This window comes from Dreissena polymorpha, chromosome 3 (genome assembly GCF_020536995.1).
Source record: "Dreissena polymorpha isolate Duluth1 chromosome 3, UMN_Dpol_1.0, whole genome shotgun sequence".
Classification (NCBI taxonomy): Eukaryota; Metazoa; Mollusca; class Bivalvia; order Myida; family Dreissenidae; genus Dreissena; species Dreissena polymorpha.
Genome location: NC_068357.1, coordinates 11471357 through 11488868, shown reverse-complemented (window position 1 = coordinate 11488868; position 17512 = coordinate 11471357). Strand labels below are relative to the sequence as shown.

General features: G+C 35.0%; 1 protein-coding gene across 1 annotated transcript; it reads right to left on the bottom strand.

Moving 5' to 3' along the window:
* Positions 1 to 3450: 3450 nt before the first annotated feature.
* On the bottom strand, positions 3451 to 17175 carry LOC127871226 (visual system homeobox 2-like). Its single transcript, XM_052413967.1, has 5 exons — positions 16734 to 17175; positions 11143 to 11239; positions 4743 to 4866; positions 4312 to 4492; positions 3451 to 3797 (listed from the first exon to the last, which is right to left on the bottom strand). Exons 1-5 carry the CDS (start codon positions 17173 to 17175, stop codon positions 3451 to 3453), a joined length of 1191 nt encoding a protein of 396 aa, XP_052269927.1.
* Between the last annotated feature and the right edge of the window lie 337 nt (positions 17176 to 17512).

Below are 17512 nucleotides of genomic sequence, written 5' to 3'. Positions count from 1 at the left end.
ATTCGACTTTACATTCAACATGTTGATGAACAATTTATATGACCCGGTGCAGTGCCAAAGATGTCAAGATATGACAGGAGTGCGGTTCATTTATAAACTTTAAATTAATCGGAAACTGTTCCAAGCACGTACAACTTTTCACATCATATCGGGTTTCCGGGGATGTATACATATTGGACAGAATAGGGTTCGTTAAATGAATAAAACAATTACAATCACATCCCTTCTTTCTTCACGCCTGTGGCACGTGGTCTGTTGGATATTTACAAGATTACTCGGTTGACCTTCCACGCTTAAACAAAACTCGCGTAACCTGTCGTAAATTTAATAAATGTACATAAAATGCATGGAATTATATATTTTGGTACATGTAAAAGCAGAGTGTCTCCCTTAACTGTACCCAAAAGAGAGAACGATGGCAAAGGCAGCGTGTTGTGGCCATCTGAGAATTAAAGTCATTTCTCGGCTTGCCTACTCGACCGGATATTCAGCGGCAATCTCTATCTCCTTGTCTGACAGAAAGAAAGTTTTTTTTTAAATTGTCATCCCAAAAAATGTCAACCGAAAAACGTGTTGTGATTGTTACTAAGTTAATTCGGTGTGTTCTTACACACCTTACTCTAGTATATTTGCATCGTACTGACAAACTTTCCGCTCAACGACATTTAACTAGCGCGTGTTTACTTCAACAAACTGCGTCTTTGGGCAACGGAATTTAGGTTTTTACAGAATGATTGCGGTCAAAATACATATTTTCAACAATTTAACCCCCCCCCCCCCCCCGGTTGAACATGCACCGTAATTTCAACAAATAATAAAAATGCGGCCATTTTATAAACACAAATAATAATCTGTTAGTTGTATATTATTTCTAGTGTATAAAAAGTAGTACATCAATGAGCATACAAGGTCGTTAATAGATATGTCAAATATAAAAATGTCATTTTGGTAAGTTTTACATTAAACCTCGTTCCATGTTGCTCTCAGACATTGAAGGGTTATTCCATCGTGTGTCTTAAAATAACTTTGATTAAGCATTGATATGATTAATAAAAGTGGATAATTTTAATAAAAAGTTGAAAGTCACTATTCAAGCACAGAAATCAAAATATTCTAGCGATATGAGGATGTATTGACCACATTAAAGTAAGCTTTATTTTGTTCCTTTTGGGGGAGGGGGGTAGTTTTAAGTGTAGGAAGGGATGGTCGCTATAGATCTTTTCGAGACAATCGAACCGTAAACGTTAACTATCTGTGTCCTAACGCACATATAATGTTTAATCTCCCTTGGTCCATATAGTTCCTCGATGATTGTTTTGGTCGATGGAAATTTAACGAGTTTTTTTACGCCCACGTTTTATTTTACACCATGCTACGATGGTGCAGTTTAACCCATTTATGCATAGCGTCCTGAAAAAAGGACATTGCAAACAGCGTAGACCCAGATGAGACGCCGCATGATGCGGCGTCTCATCTGGATCTGCGCTGTTTGCTAAAAGGATTTTCAGTAATAAATATTCTAAATATAGAAATAAGTATACTAGACATCCCTAATTTTCGAAATAAATTGATCCAATTTAGAAGGATGGGAGAGTCCATTGGGCATAAATGGGTTAATCTGGAAACGGCAAGGATTAGCTTTGAGCGTTACTCAAACCAGTCAATCTTTGCGTTCATGAGAAATTTGAATTTCAGCGAGTTATCTTTTGTATACTTTGTAATCGCTGCATATTCACTCGAATAATCGTGTTCGCTATAAAGTTATTGCAACTGGAAAAAATGTAATCGTTTGTCGAGATCTGCCTGTAGTGTTCTTTTCGAAATAAGCCCACACGTTAGTAGGTAAATCATAACGCATAACGCACAAATAATGGTTAATCTACCATGGTCGATATGGTTCCTCGATGATTTGCGGGTTAAAGTCCAATTAATGGTAGTCTTTTTAACAAGGTATAGGACAGTATTAAATAAATATCATATTTAACAACTCCTGTTCGGAACGATGGTGAAAGAAATTGGTTGAACATTTATTATAGATAAACATTAAATCAACAAAACAAATATAAATAGGAGAGTGAACGAATTTTACCTGCACACGGCTTAATGCCTTTGCATGTAAGGTCGGAATGCACAATTGAAATAATGACATGTTTTGTTCATAAAATAAAACAACAACATAACTTCTGTAAATGGTTTGCAAATAGCAAGATCAAATTATAAAAAGATCAGCATATTTTCGGTAAACAGTAAATATGCCAGAAGATATTATCCCAATAATATAACTATATATCAACAGACCTACGTTTTATAAATGTAGCAAAAATTAGTCACATACAAATTGACGTTCACTGTGTGAGTTTTTTTTTCAATATTATGTATAGAACATTTAAGTTAAGGTATTAAAATGCTTAATGACAGCATGATTTTAAAACTTAATGTTGTTCATGTATATTGTCAAATGCGCATGTCATAAAGTTTGCAACCACGTAACAACATATAAATGACTTGGTTTTGTAACAATCGCTGACATATACCTAGCAATTACTAACGGTAAAATTACAAAATTACAAACGATAGTGAACCAATTGTACATGTACATAGTATAACTTTTAACACACATAAACAATTATTATGCTCTTGTACTTATATAACTAGTTCACAATTATTTTTATAACAGTAAGTTTTAACAATATATAGCAACAACAAACCGTTCGTAGATCAAAAAATTACATGTTCAAATTTCATCTATAACGGAAATCGAAAACATTATTTATACAGACATTGTATAATTAAATTACAATTAAACAGTGGTGTTATTCGATTGCTTGATAATAAATGACATTTTTACTAAATTTGTTGCAGCACTTAGGTTTGTTCCATATAATATATATTTTATATAATTATCGGGTGGATAATGATGCAGTTGCTTCTGGGGTTTAAAATATTTGGGTGTTCACTGAATGTGCCATTAAATATAAATATATTACATATACACGTTATTCTAATAATGTTGATAAATGGAAATGTTATGGATTATCGAAAAAAGGAAATTGTTGATGGATGCTCTTGAAATTTTATAGGGGGAGAAACTATAGGCTCTCGATATTATAAATACTCGTCTAGAAAAAAAGGTCAAGATTCTGTTTCATTGAGGAATGCAAGCATTCCGTATTATAAGATCACTTGTCCAGGTACCAAACGGAAACACTGTGTATGATCTAAACTGGGATATGGCTAGTTCTCCTTAGCTCATGTCATTATCATAATTATGTTCAAGCATCCACTATGACCCCATGCGAAGAAAATTATAATTTAATAATAAAATTAATAATCAAAATGCAACATTCGCAAATACATTCACGTGTTTTCGAATATTCTACATGTTTAAGGGTGTATATGGATATGTTTAATAAACTTCAATGTTTAAAGTAACTCTAAGATACCAGCTAACTATAGGTGTGATAGTTGCTTCGCACATTCATTGCGTGGATCAGAGAATAAGCTTTTATAGCCGGAATCGTCTTTATCCACAGGAACACAACCATTGTCAATACCGTTCTTCTCATGCCTCTCAAGCAAGTGTTGCACACTATGTTCTATGGCCCTTGCCCTCAAGGACGCGATGCTCTCAGAGCGTTTATCATTGCCCTCCGCCTGACCACGCGGCGTCTCAAAATGTCCTTTTTGCACCTCCTCCGGGTGGAAATGAGGATGAGGAATCTCACTGTTTACATGTTTGTCAGGCTTATCGTCTACACTAAATGTTTGCGCTGCTTCAATGGACTTCTTGTGCATACCTGAAACGTAGATGGATATTGCGTAAGCATGAATAAAACGAAAACTTTCTATTAAATTATCTCAATTGTATCTGTTGACTTCTGTGTTTGCCGTTTTGATTTTTTTTAAATGCTGTTGGAAACTACTGAATACTTGTTAAATACGTTTGACCATGAAACAGTAATCGTGCGTCATCGTCCGCAACAGCATCGGCGGATACGCACGACTAGAACGTGGGTCTACGACAATGCCACCGCAGTATTAAGTAGAATTTATTATAAAATTATTGTTAAATAGTATATAGATGACCATATCGATTTTATATACATATTGTAAGGATACAATAACCATGCACTCAAAATGTAACAGATGCCTTTTAAATGGAAGTAAAATCTAGTAACACAGACCTGACCTTGTATAATTGCTATGCAGTATATGTCGTTAATTATTAAGACTCGTGCAGTGATTTTATGTAAACATTTTTTAAAGGTGGTTTTTAATCGTTTCACCTACTTAAAAGAATTCACGTCTTACTCAGAAGCCACGGTGCACATGAATCCATCACGCCTTCTTTCGCACTTTTCAAAATAGTTTCCGGAAGCGGAAGTGAATGTCGTACCATCGCTCCGTACAACCCGTATTCGGCCATTATGCTAGATCTACCCCAAGTCTTCTCAGTTTTTCGCCATTTTGCTCTACGGTTTTGAAACCAAACCTGTAAAAAGGTTTTACTTATTAAGACTATGTACTCAACGTAAACAAAAGGTTTCGTGAAATGCATTGATTGAATGTGTGATTTTTTTAATTATCTACCAAAAACATTTATGTAAGATCATAATTTAATACTGGATACATGACCGTCAGAAGGAGAGATCGACAGACCTATGGGTCAACCCGACCCGAGTCAACCACACTATTCTTATGTCAAAATCAAAGGTGGGCACATAATTATGATGAGTATCTACCTGTATTCGGTCCTCTGGAAGGTTGGTTTTCAGCGCCAGCATCTCTCGGGCGTACACATCCGGGTAGTGGGCGTCCTTAAACGCCTTCTCCAGCTCTTCCAACTGCAGGCTCGTGAAAATCGTCCTGAAATGGGAGTTAACTCCTGAATGTCGCCTAAAAGGGGAATGAGTCTTGAATATCGTTTTGAAAATGGGAAATAAGTCTTGAATACCGACGTGAAATGGGGAATACCTCACGAAAACAGTTCCTAAATTTGGGAAAAAAAGTAAATATTGTCCTGAAATTGAAAAAAGCTTCTAAACAAAGACCAAAAATAAGGGAATGTCTCGTGAATATTGTATAAAAATCGGTTATTTCTCGTGAATAAATAGTTTCCTGAAATAAGGAATAAACCGTGAATATTGTTTTGAAATTTTGTACAACTCGTGCATATCGTCCTGAAATGTTATTTGCAAATACTATTATAAAATGGGTAATTTCTAAATTTGGTCTATATCGCCTAAACAAATGCTTCACTGTTGATTATCACCTTACATTAACAAAAGCTTGTGAATATCATCCTGGACGAGGAATTACTCGTGAATACTGTCATGAAATGGGGGATAATGCGTGAATATCCATCTTCATTAAGTGTTAGCCGATGCAAATTGTATTTTAGTTGGTAGTATATAGCGAATGTCTTCCTGTTTAGGCTATAGCTCGTTAATATCCTTCTGTAACGACACGTGCTTGTTGACCAGAAATGTTTCAAATTTTGTTAATATAGTTCTGAGAAATAAGTATTAAGTCGTGAATATTTTCCTGGATTTTTTTTTTGTTTTTCAATTATTTCTTCAATAACTAATTTCCGACAAATATAATATTTTGTTGGAGAATGCGTCGTTAAAACGTCGTCCTAAAATAAGCAACTTATTTATTTCTACTAAGCCATTTTGATTTCAAAAAGCAGTTATCTGCAACAGGCAAACGTATGGTCAATAAATCACCGTTTCAAAGTTTGCTTGAATGAAAATTAAAATAGTAGATAATTACATGTTCAACGTTGCATATTTCAGATTACAAGGTAAAATACATTCTTGTATAATTATTTAATGTTTATTACTAATCGATAAAACATGAAGATTTCAGAATACAGATCCATAATAGTTTTTTAACCCATTTATGCCCAGTGGACTCTCCCATATTTCTAAATTGGATCAATTTGCAGAATTGCAGAAAATGCGGCCATTTTATAAACACAAATAATAATCTGTTAGTTGTATATTATTTCTAGTGTATAAAAAGTAGTACATCAATGAGCATACAAGGTCGTTAATAGATATGTCAAATATAAAAATGTCATTTGGGTCTACGCTGTTTGCAATGTCCCTTTTTCAGGACGCTAGGCATAAATGGGTTAATTTATAAGAATTCGTATGAACGGAACGTAAGGTAGAAATTTAAATTTCTGTTTGAAAAGTTAATACAATTGTTTATCTTAATATTAAGTCAAGAAGAACTACAAAACACAAAGGATTTAGCATCGCATATATACTTTTTATAGCAAGTCGAAGGGAGTTACTGACTTTGTACTTTAGCTCGCCGGTCAATGTTCCTACCTTTCAATCTGGCGAATATATACATATTCATTGATGGCATGTAAAACATAATGATGTTAAATGCACAGTCAAATATTATTTTGGCCTATGTGTCAACATACACGTGACTTTATGACGTATTGTGCTGTATACAAAACAACTGAATGGAAAGCCAATCTGTAAATCAAATAACCATCATTTTCCGCGTAGCATCACCACATTCAATACCATCATAAGTAGCATCATCATTAGACTACCACCATGACTAACATCATAATTATCAACAGCACCGCCATATCCATTAGCATCGCTTTTTTACCATCCTCGAATTCATCATTGTTTTGGTAATTTCCGTATGATCGAACTGAGCAAATGAGGAAAACACAATCCTACTCTAATCGTAATTACATTCCTACCACCACCACCAACACCCTCTTCAATGCAATCAATATCTATTTCAAATAAATAAAGAAAACATGGATAATGCCCCCGTTTATTTGAATTTCAATGTTTAAGAATAATAAACATCTTAGACAACTTAGGTAACTTGCGAAGACCAATGGTATTTCCCTAATCAAGTGAGTCTCGTTCTGAGAAAACTAGGCTTAATGCATGTGCGCAAAGTCTAGTGTCGTCCCAGATTAGCCTGTGCAGTCCGCACATGCTAATCTGGGACGACACTTTCCGCTGTTATGGTATTTTTAGCTTCAACGAAGTCCATCATTACCGAACATCAAGTTTAGGCGGAAAGTGTCGTCCCTGATTAGCCTTTACGCAAAAGCATTATACCCAGTTTTCTCAGAACGCGACTCAATTATAGAACAGTATTTCTGTGCCAAGATCTACTAAAAAGGGAAAGCACCATGCGTCGATTTCTGGACTAAGAATAGCGTCACTTTTTTAAACATTTTTGGCAGCCTTTACTAAAAATGTTAGTTTTTATCAAATATTATTATCACTGACCGTTAATCACTATAACTGAACCGTATAAATGATAATATATATATATATATATATATATATATATATATATATATATATATATATTCTTATCCTAAAATAGTCAAGTTCCTATGACTGTTTGCCCTATTATTAATATAAATTAATTCGTTCAACAAATATAACGTACATCTGGACATGTATAAATGAAAAATGTGTTTACGTTTAAGCAATATACATGTAGAAGATGCGTTTGTGTAGCAAGCACGTGCAATGCATAAAGCGGAATTATTTATTAGAAATAAAACAAATAGATACTTTCTAAATAAAGGCAACTATAATACGAAAAACATCGATAAAGTTTGATAACAGCTCCTACAATGTAAGATGGAGTATGTCAGTTAAAATTTGGGCTGTTCTCAAGAATGGTTCATTTTTGACTGGATATGTCAAAGACAGTGTACAGGACTTTGCGAGATTATTTATTAAGAATTTCTCCAAAGCCATTAAAGACGAATGCCTTTGAAATTTGATTCTATTATATTGCATGCATTTTAAGCGAACTGATGAGCTGTTTATTTGTTTAATATCTGATTGTTTGCTTATATGATATAACGTGATAAATGTTTTATGTAATTTGTTTCTGCTTTGTTTTGTTAAATAAATGCCTGTGCAAAGCATGAAGAGAATGACATGAAGCATAGGCTTAGTGTCGATGGCATAGGATATAACATGCAATATAACTGTAGAGAACGCTAAAAATATTAAAAACGCGATTAATCACCGCATCATTATGATATTAACAAAGCTGTCACGACACGTGTATTCCCGGAGTCCACACGAACCCCGTCATAATATTCACCAATTATCGTCACCAATTATCGCTAATTAAATTAATTTTTAAAACAACGAAACTCCCTGTGGACAGCTTGCAATTAAGTCAATTTGTTTTCAAAGCTCCGGTTTACAAAGCACTATTGCCCGCATCGGTTGGCATTCTTACGGAATCGAACGTTTCCCGAGGTCAAATTCGCTATTTACGATGGTGACGAGCGCTGATTAAATGACCCTAGTCGTTTCACAGCGAAGTAGCCCCTTGATACCTTACAATATTATTAGCTCCATTAAACTTATCAGGCCTTTGATATAAATTCCCATATCATCGCGATAGCTTCTTCTCTAACGGTCGCCGCAATGAATAATGTAGTTTTTTATGAATTTTCTAAATTAGTCAGTTATAACTTTTAGGGATTTGGGGGGGGGGATAGGAGCTGCATTTGGGTGTATGCATAAAAGGGCGATGTCGAAAGGCCTATACACTTTTCTCAGATATTATAATCGAAAAATATATCAGTCAATTGATAAGTAGTAGTATTTATTCAAAATCTTGTTTATAAATATTTTTTTAGATATGTTATAACCCAATATAATATGAACTGTCATCCATACGAACGAATGTACACAAATATGAATTACAAATTAAATAATTACAATACATTAATATTAAGATTATAAATAAATATATATATAAATGTATAAATAAATGTATAAATAAATAAATTAATTAATTAAAAAAAATAAAAAAAAATAAAAATAAAAAATAAATAAATAAATAAATAAATAAATACATGTTTGTGAAGCGGTGTTTTGTAATAAGTTTTAATATATGAGTTGATAAATCGTGCTTTCTGAAATAATCTTCAACGACGGCTTATTTCATTCCTATCTCATTTCTGCGTAAAATGATAGTTCCAATACTAACATGGTAGAATAATGCACTAATTGGCGTTAATTAACAAACATAAACTTGCAAGGGTCAGCTATGCGGCTGTGTATAAATGAAGCCCGTTAGGAAAACAAACACTGTGTTTATGCACCCGGTTTATCCGGCCAGTTATCTGTCGGCTCGTATTGATTGGCAATAAATTTACCACAGAAAATGGCGTCCAGTGATTGACCAAAATCATCTAGATTTCAACGCAACTAGTAAATACATTTTTTTCCGATAGGTATGCTACAAGAAGTCAAAGGCAACAGGTTTAGAATGTTTAAATAATGTTAGAACTCGTTTTACGCCAGCGACTCTAACGAATTTATTTCAGTACTGTTTATTTTACTGTGTAATTTGGCATAAACATGAATCGCATCGTTGATGTATATTCTGCACTGTCAAAATATGAGTAAGTTAACATAATATGATAGGTATTTTAGCATTAATATTACTACGGAACGGACCATCACAGTATTTACAGCTTCATCAGCACTTCTCGTGCTGCCTCATGTATAACATGTCAGAACAAAACGCATTCATAACTATTAGATGTTGAAACATCATCATGCAGTTTTCATACATTGTCGTGAACACATATATATATATATATATATATGACTAGCGCTTTGGGAAAACGAGGCATAATGGTTGTGAGTAAAGTGTCGTCCCAGATCATCATGCACAGTTTTGTCGGGTACAGGTAATTCGGGGACGACTTTTTCCGCTTTTATGGTATTTTTCGTTTGACGGAAGTCGCTTAATGCCGAAATCTAGGCGGAAATAAGGGCCCCTGATGAGCCTGTGAGATTTGCAAAGGCTAATATGGATCGACAATTTACGCACCTGCATTGAGCCCCATTTGCGCAGAGAGCAGCTCATATTCCGGTGAACTAATTTACTGCAAGTGTGTCACATGTTATTATTATGGCATTCGGTTATAAATTATTGCTGTATGATATGGTATTACATATTAAAAAAACTCTTTGAACAAAATGAATCCAATATGCAATAATATTGGTGATAGCTATTCAATTATCACCAATTGTTTTTTATGCAGACACAACAAATATTATCAGATTAACATGATTTGCATTTTGAATAAACTAGGATATCAGAATATAAAATCTAAATTGTTATAACAATGAAAATGAAGTGGTACCATTTATTTGCCTTTTTAACGCATGGCATCAATGGCAAAACGAACACTGTAGGATACGTAATAATAATCAGATAAAGAATTGTTGCCGACATAAATCGGAATGATTTGCCTTAATATCCCCAGTGGTTTTCACCCTGCTTTCTGTCGTGAATTAGAAACAATTAATTAGTGGACACTATAGGGAAATTCAATGTCAGTATTTAATCGAGAGATTTTCAAATTGACGTCGCGAACGTGAGAGAAATTATAGCTGAGAACGGTCCCATCGGACGTCTTTATAAACTGGATGATGCCGTTGAACATCAAAGGCTGCACGCAAATCAAGCAATTATTGGAAGACACGAGTTCCTTCCACATTCTACAGGCGGGTGGGTTGCGAATCGGTGGGTGATGGAACACATGAAAGTCTTTCACACTCTGAAGGCGAGTGGGTGGCGAATAGTTTGATTTGTTGTTTCTTGTTGTTTCTCTTATCCCCAATCAGTATATCAAACTGCTTGAAAAATAGGCTTATAAGTGGTATTGTATTGTCTCAAAAGCTTCTTATCTTGTTGGTGTATGATATTGCTTCAGATAACTTTCCCTTATGATTAACCCATTTATGCCTAGTGGACTTTCCCATCCTTCTAAATTGGATCAAGTTTTTTCCAAAATTAGGGATGTCTGGTATATTTATTTCTATTTTTAGAATATTTCTTACAGAAATTCCTTTAAGCAAACAGCGCAGATCCAGATGAGACGCCGCATTATGCGGCGTCTCATCTGGGTCTACGCTATGCATAAATGGGTTAAATGTATGCACTTGCTTGAAGATTTCGTTATACAGGGGACCTTTCATGTGTTTAAGTTTTAAACTATGCTACTTTGTTCTCTGTTAATAGAAAACATTGGTGGGACCGGTTATAATAATGTTCTCATAAATTTGTGGCCAAATAAACATTTATTATTCGTACCTGTGTCGGCGTTTCTTTTTCTTCTTTTTGCCTCCACCCATAGAGTTTGTCTCCGTAGAGTCCGAGCTCTTGTCGCTGGCAAAACTCGAGTCTAAACCTACAATAAAAATAGCGTTGAATTAAAGCGGGTATATACGATCTTGTCAAATATTTATTAATTAATATAAAATGTGTAAAAAACTTATTATACATATATTTCAATATAAACTAAAATAAAAGTTAAGAAGAACATGTGTCGAAAAATGCTGAATAAGCCAGATATTTAATTCTGAAATCGAAAAAGGCTGTACAGCCGAATTCGCCAACATGTATATCATGCATGTACGATGTGAATCTAAATTTAGTTTAACGGTTCATTTGAAATTCCTGCAGCGATATCGATTCATACGACACACGAACACTTACTAAAAAGACGAATGCATCGGTTATTGTAGGAAAATAATTACGAATTATCTTCGTCACAATCGGCTCGGGGCGCTAATTTGTATTAGCTGTATTTTATGAAATTCGTCTTAAATATATCATTTTTCTTGCATATTGTGTGTTATTATAACATATTTGTATCAATATTTTACAATTCAGCACATATAAAAATCGTATATACCCGCTTTAAAAGATCAGCCTAAGCAATCGTGCAAGCTGTCGCGCGAAAAGACGGACTGACCGACACTTGCACAAATAAAGAGATACAAACACCCACCGTCTTTGATCGTCCGTCCGCCTTTTTCTAGCACTGACAATGAGAGACGCTACTAGTGCAGACAGTTTTGTTCAGTTAAAACCTGTTGATGGAGCTTTGAAAGAACAAAACCTTACAAGCGGGCGTCATGAGATTATACACACATGGCTTCTTATTTACCCATTTATGCCCAATGGACTCTCCCATTCTTCTAAATTGGATCAATTTATTTCGAAAATTAGGGATGTCTAGTATACTTATTTCTATATTTAGAATATTTATTACTGAAAATCATTTTAGCAAACAGCGCAGACCCAGATGAGACGCCGCATTATGCGGCGTCTCATCTGCGTCTACGCTGTTTGCAATGTCCTTTTTTCAGGACGCTAGGCATAAATGGGTTAAATGAAATGGCTTCAACTAGCCACTTTAAGTATTTACAAGAACGACCTTCGCAATATAAAATTATGGACATCCAGTTACAAAGTACAGATTTTGATTATACTAATTCACTTATCTTACAAAATATTGCAATTTGCGAATAATCTTTATACTGTGTTTTCAATTTAAAAAAAAAACGAACGTTACAAACATCAGAAGAGACTGAAAGATATCGTGCCATTTACGAGTGCTGTAGTTAAGACAAGAGGTATGAAATAAAAATTGAAAATTGCGGTTAAATCCTAATTAACCCATTTATGTCTAGCGTCCTGAAAAAAGGACATTGCAAACAGCGTACACCCAGATGAGACGCCGCATGATGCGGCGTCTCATCTGGGTCTGCGCTGTTTGCTAAAAGGATTTTCAGTAATAAATATTCTAAATATAGAAATAAGTATACTAGACATCCCTAATTTTAGAAATAAATTGATCCAATTTAGAAGGATGGGAGAGTCCATTGGGCATAAATGGGTTAAATCCTAATTAAGTCGTAATGCGTTAATGTACTTATGACCCGAAGGAAGGTATTTTGAATCGTTCAGCAATTCAAACGTCTTTACTAATAGTTCAAAACAGTGTTTTATAGTTCCAAACAACGGACATGAAAAGAAACCTGTATATTTGTGTGCTGGCATTTGGAACCACATATGATTTTCAAATGATTGTTCACAGATATTTGTCTATGTTGAAGTATATCGTGTTATTTCTAAGTTTGATGGCAAAATTTAAACAAAGGAACTTAACAATTCTTTTCTAATATCGACAAAGAAGTTGTTTTTAAAAAGTTAATGAAAAAGAGATTCGCCCAAAGCAACCATTTACTCCCGCTTTAACAACTAATACAGGCATTATTTTAGTACGCACAATTTAATTTATAGAAGCGACCCACGTGTTGTCGAAAAAAATAACGCACAGTAAAATAATTAAGAACGCAAAATAAACGATTGTACATGTTGATTTGATGCTATTGTTTATAAAACCAGTACATTCCTAAGTGCATATTGTTTTTTCCACATTATATAAAGTATTCCATTATTTATAGAATCAGTGACAACTGTGAAAATGGTCAATCCATCCTTCAGATCTCTTTAAACGAAGAGAGTGTTTTTTCCTTACCTAAAGTATCAACATACATACATAAACACATAATGTAATGTTTTTAAATAATGACGTTTTTACATTTATAAACAAATCAAAAAAACAAGTCTGCTTGTTACACTTTATATAATTTTTCAAGTATTGCGTGATCTTGTCTTCGGAAATGTGTGTCGCTGTTTGTTTTTTCTCGTTTTTGTTTCTTATTCCCGTATCTCATGTCATTATCAGAGGGGGTAATCATGTGATGAACTAAAATCAACATGGCGACGTCCATGTAGTGACAGGTATGTTAGCCGTTTTATACCCTTTATTACTTGTATTATTTTTTAAAATGCTGCTCAGTGTCCAGTCATGTCAGCAAGAAGTGATTTGCGTTTATTTCATATTAATATTCGTGATATATCTCGACCATACTCGCTACGAAATTTCGTAGCGGGATCTCAAAATTACAGCTACCGCTAAGAAAATTCGTACCGGGTACAAAATAAACGCTAATCACTTTCATGTTCATATGGCTGGAAAGTGAGCGGCATTTAAAAAGCGGCAAATGTATTTCAATAACTTGAGTTATTTGCAACTATGAAGTTCTTAACGGTGTGTTTACATTCTGTCCTGCCCATGTGTAAACCCCGTTGATCCCGCACCCCGTAATTATAGTTAAATATTTAAAGTATATATAGTTTATCAACCATCAAGTTATTTTCAGTGAAATTCTATTTTATTGAGAAAAACATGATACACGTGTAAGTTCAATTTCTTATATTTTATGCATTAAATATTTGTATTTTATATGTTGTATAAAACATGTATTGGATAAGACTTGAATAAACTTGAATAATACGTGTAATATGAACATGGGACAAATGTACATTAATTGGCTATAAATGGCAAATAATTGGGTAAAAAGCGGGATATAAAATATTGCATTCACTGTATCCAACGCATGGTGTTACAAATACATGTTAATTAAATTTGACTTAGTGATCGAGTTACACATTTCTAAATCTGTCTCAGAAAGTGTTTGAACTCATCGTTAACGCAGAACATGACTAATTAGTGTTATTGTATTTGCGAGAATAACAGAGTCGCGTTCTGAGAAAACTGGGCATAATGCATGTGCGTAAAGAGTCGTCCCAGATTAGCCTGTGCAATCCGCACAGGCTAATCAGGGACGGCACTTTCCGCTCTTATGACATTTTTTCGTTTAAATGAAGTCTCTTTTTAGCAAAAATCTAATTAAGCCGGAAAGTGTCGTCCCAGATTAGCCTGTGCGGACTGCACATGATAATCTGGGACGACACTTTACGCACATGCATTATGCCCAGTTTTCTCAGAACACGACTCAATACGTCCTTGAGGACATGGTATGTGATACCCCTATATGTTTTTACTACATGAACATTGTTATTAAAGAAAAACATTTAGCAAATACGGAAGGTGTTTCTAAAACATGTAAATACGACCACTTTGCTTTATGTTTAGACACTATGCTGTTGTTTTTCGGATAGCTTGAAATATTTTTGTGAGAATTGTTAACATTCTGGTTTATAAAGAGACTCCTCTCACCCGTGTATTTTGTTAATAAGATATTTTTAAAACGTCTTCAAAATATTTGTATGATAATAAGTTTATCGAATAACCAAAATAAAAATATATATCCATCGTATTTTTAAGGCATATATATCCTAAGGTGGGTTTATTTTTCAGTTTATGAGGTCATTCTGCGCCCGAGGCTGAATTATGTGAGGACCCGTAGTTTGTCCGATATATACTACATAATAAGCTAATAAGAAACACGAAAGTTGGAACGAGATTTGAATTATAAATGCAATTTCCAGCAATGTGTGTTTTTACTTAAATATATATAAATTTTGGTATGGCTTTGTGCTTGGTAGCAGGCTGCCGGAGTACCCGGAGAAAAGCCCACCTGTCCGGTATGGTGACCACAAACCAAACTCACATGCTTACGAGCTCGGGGTCGCCTAGGTGAAAAGCGCATGAACCAACGATTGCCCTAATCGAACAGCCCCTTCATAAGGTTTGTACGATGTTTCTCATTTTCAAAAATAATATTATATTTTAATAAGAATGAATTTAACCCATGTATGCCTAGTGGACTCGCCATCCTTCCTAATTGGATAGATTTATTTCAAATTAAGGGGTGTCTAGTATATTTATTTCTATATTTAGAATATTTCTTACAGAAATTCCTTTAAGCAAACAGTTCAGAATCTGATGAGACGCCGCATAATGCGGCGTCTCATTTGGGTTAACGCTGTTTGCCAAAGCCTTTTCTTCTAGACGCTAGGCATAAATGGGTTCATGATATTCCTGGTACACATGTTTCTTTTTATTGAGAGCTGAATAAAATGCTTAATTTTTATTGTTATAAAAGCGTGTAACTTGGTAAGCACTAGTTCGAATCCTACTTGAGTATAGGAAAATACATCAGCCGTTGCATATATTGTTTTGGTAATGATTCCACAAATGCAATTTATTTTGTTTCTTTATCAATTTACTTTTTAGATATTTCTCTTTAATGATATTCTCTTACATTATGTTACATTATTCAGTATATAAAAGCCTTGTAGATGTTTGTACCCCAGGCTGATTTTTGACCTAATCCATTGCAAAAACAACACTATGCTTACTTCAAGTACTGATGAGGCGATATCTTCATTGCTGTCAGAATGCTTATGTGCATATGAATAATTATAAAGCAGGGTGCTTTTACGCCAATAGAAAATATACCGGCTGAATGTATAATCCAGTATGCACAATTCATTATATATATATTTAAGTGCCAAAACATAATTCTTGTAAAAATACATTTTAAACAAGACTATTGTCAAGCAATATAAGTCCCCTACCGCCTCCACCATTGTCAGAAATTCCAGATTTAAAAAAATATATATATTTGTTGCCATAGCAACAAGAACTTTTGACGTAGGAACAAAATGAAATAACGTGCATAATGTCCATATTGCCATCTATCCAAGTTTCATGTTTCATGAAAAAATATTAAGAACTTACAAAGTTATCACAGGATCCAGAAAACCACAATTTTCAGCAGTATTTCTAGTCTATGTGTTGCCATAGCAACCAGAATTTTTGACGTATAGAACGAAATGAAATAACGTGCATAATGTCCATATTGCTATCAATCCATGTTCCAAGTTTCATGAAAAAATATAACGAACTTTTCAAGTTATCGCAGGGTCCAGAAAAGTGTGACGGAGAGACTGACAGACTGGCGGAGCGCAAACCATAAGTCCCCTCCGGTGAAACCGGTAGGGGACTAATAATATACCCGTTGTACGCGTATCTGCCATGTAAATCACTTGTAAAAGACGCAACTGTTTTAATAGCATACCCGATGATTTAAAGTCTGCCTTTGAAAGTTCAGTTCCGGGCGACGACGGAGGAGCCGGTGGTGGAGGCGGAAAGCTAAATAAGCCGTGACCAGAACCGGCGAACGCGCTCATTAGGTTTGATTTCCAGCTGAAATACGGGAACGCGGCGGAGTTGATTCCCGGCGCCATGGATGTCAGTGCCAGCGACGGCGAAAGCGACGATGCCAAAAATGCCGACGCCGACAGAAATGAGTCGGTTGAGACGCTCGGGGTAGACGCAGAAGGTCGACATCTGTCGGCGCTGTTGTGGTTGTTCAGACCTAGGAGTTCCTGAATCGCGAAGGAGTGCCTCGGTGGCAGAGGAAGCGGAAGTGCATGTCCATGGAGTCCCAGGGTCGCGGGCGCGGAATGTCCCGTGCCAAGAGCTGTAAACGCGTGCGGGCTGGGTGCTGCAAAATTCATGTCACTGACTTATACACGTAAATTCCCACAAAAAAAAAACAAATAACACGTGGAATGTTTTTGTTGTATTATTGTTGTATTGTTCAATTATAAAAGATTATCACTTGTTTATTGAAACACCGTCGTGATCAAAACTTCCGTTTGTAAACAATTTATTTTTCAAACCAGTCATCTGAGACCGCGTCAAATAGAATGTAAAGCAACACCATAATTGTTTAAATACGGATAACCGCTTGACAAATTACTGACTATCGATAGTTGCTACAGAATTAAGAGTTCACGCCATCCACCGTCGAGCAGCTTTCTGATTTGCCAGCGCCTGCACGCATGTCACTCA

Excerpts from the sequence above, each read along its gene's own strand:
- LOC127871226 (XM_052413967.1), bottom strand. The coding sequence starts at position 17,175 with ATGAATTTTGCAGCACCCAGCCCGCACGCGTTTACAGCTCTTGGCACG. Across the intron at positions 11,240-16,733 it reads GGCAGACTTTAAATCATCGG|GTTTAGACTCGAGTTTTGCC; the intron begins GTATGCTATTAA and ends TTTTTATTGTAG. Across the intron at positions 4,867-11,142 it reads AAAAAGAAACGCCGACACAG|GACGATTTTCACGAGCCTGC; the intron begins GTACGAATAATA and ends CTCCCATTTCAG.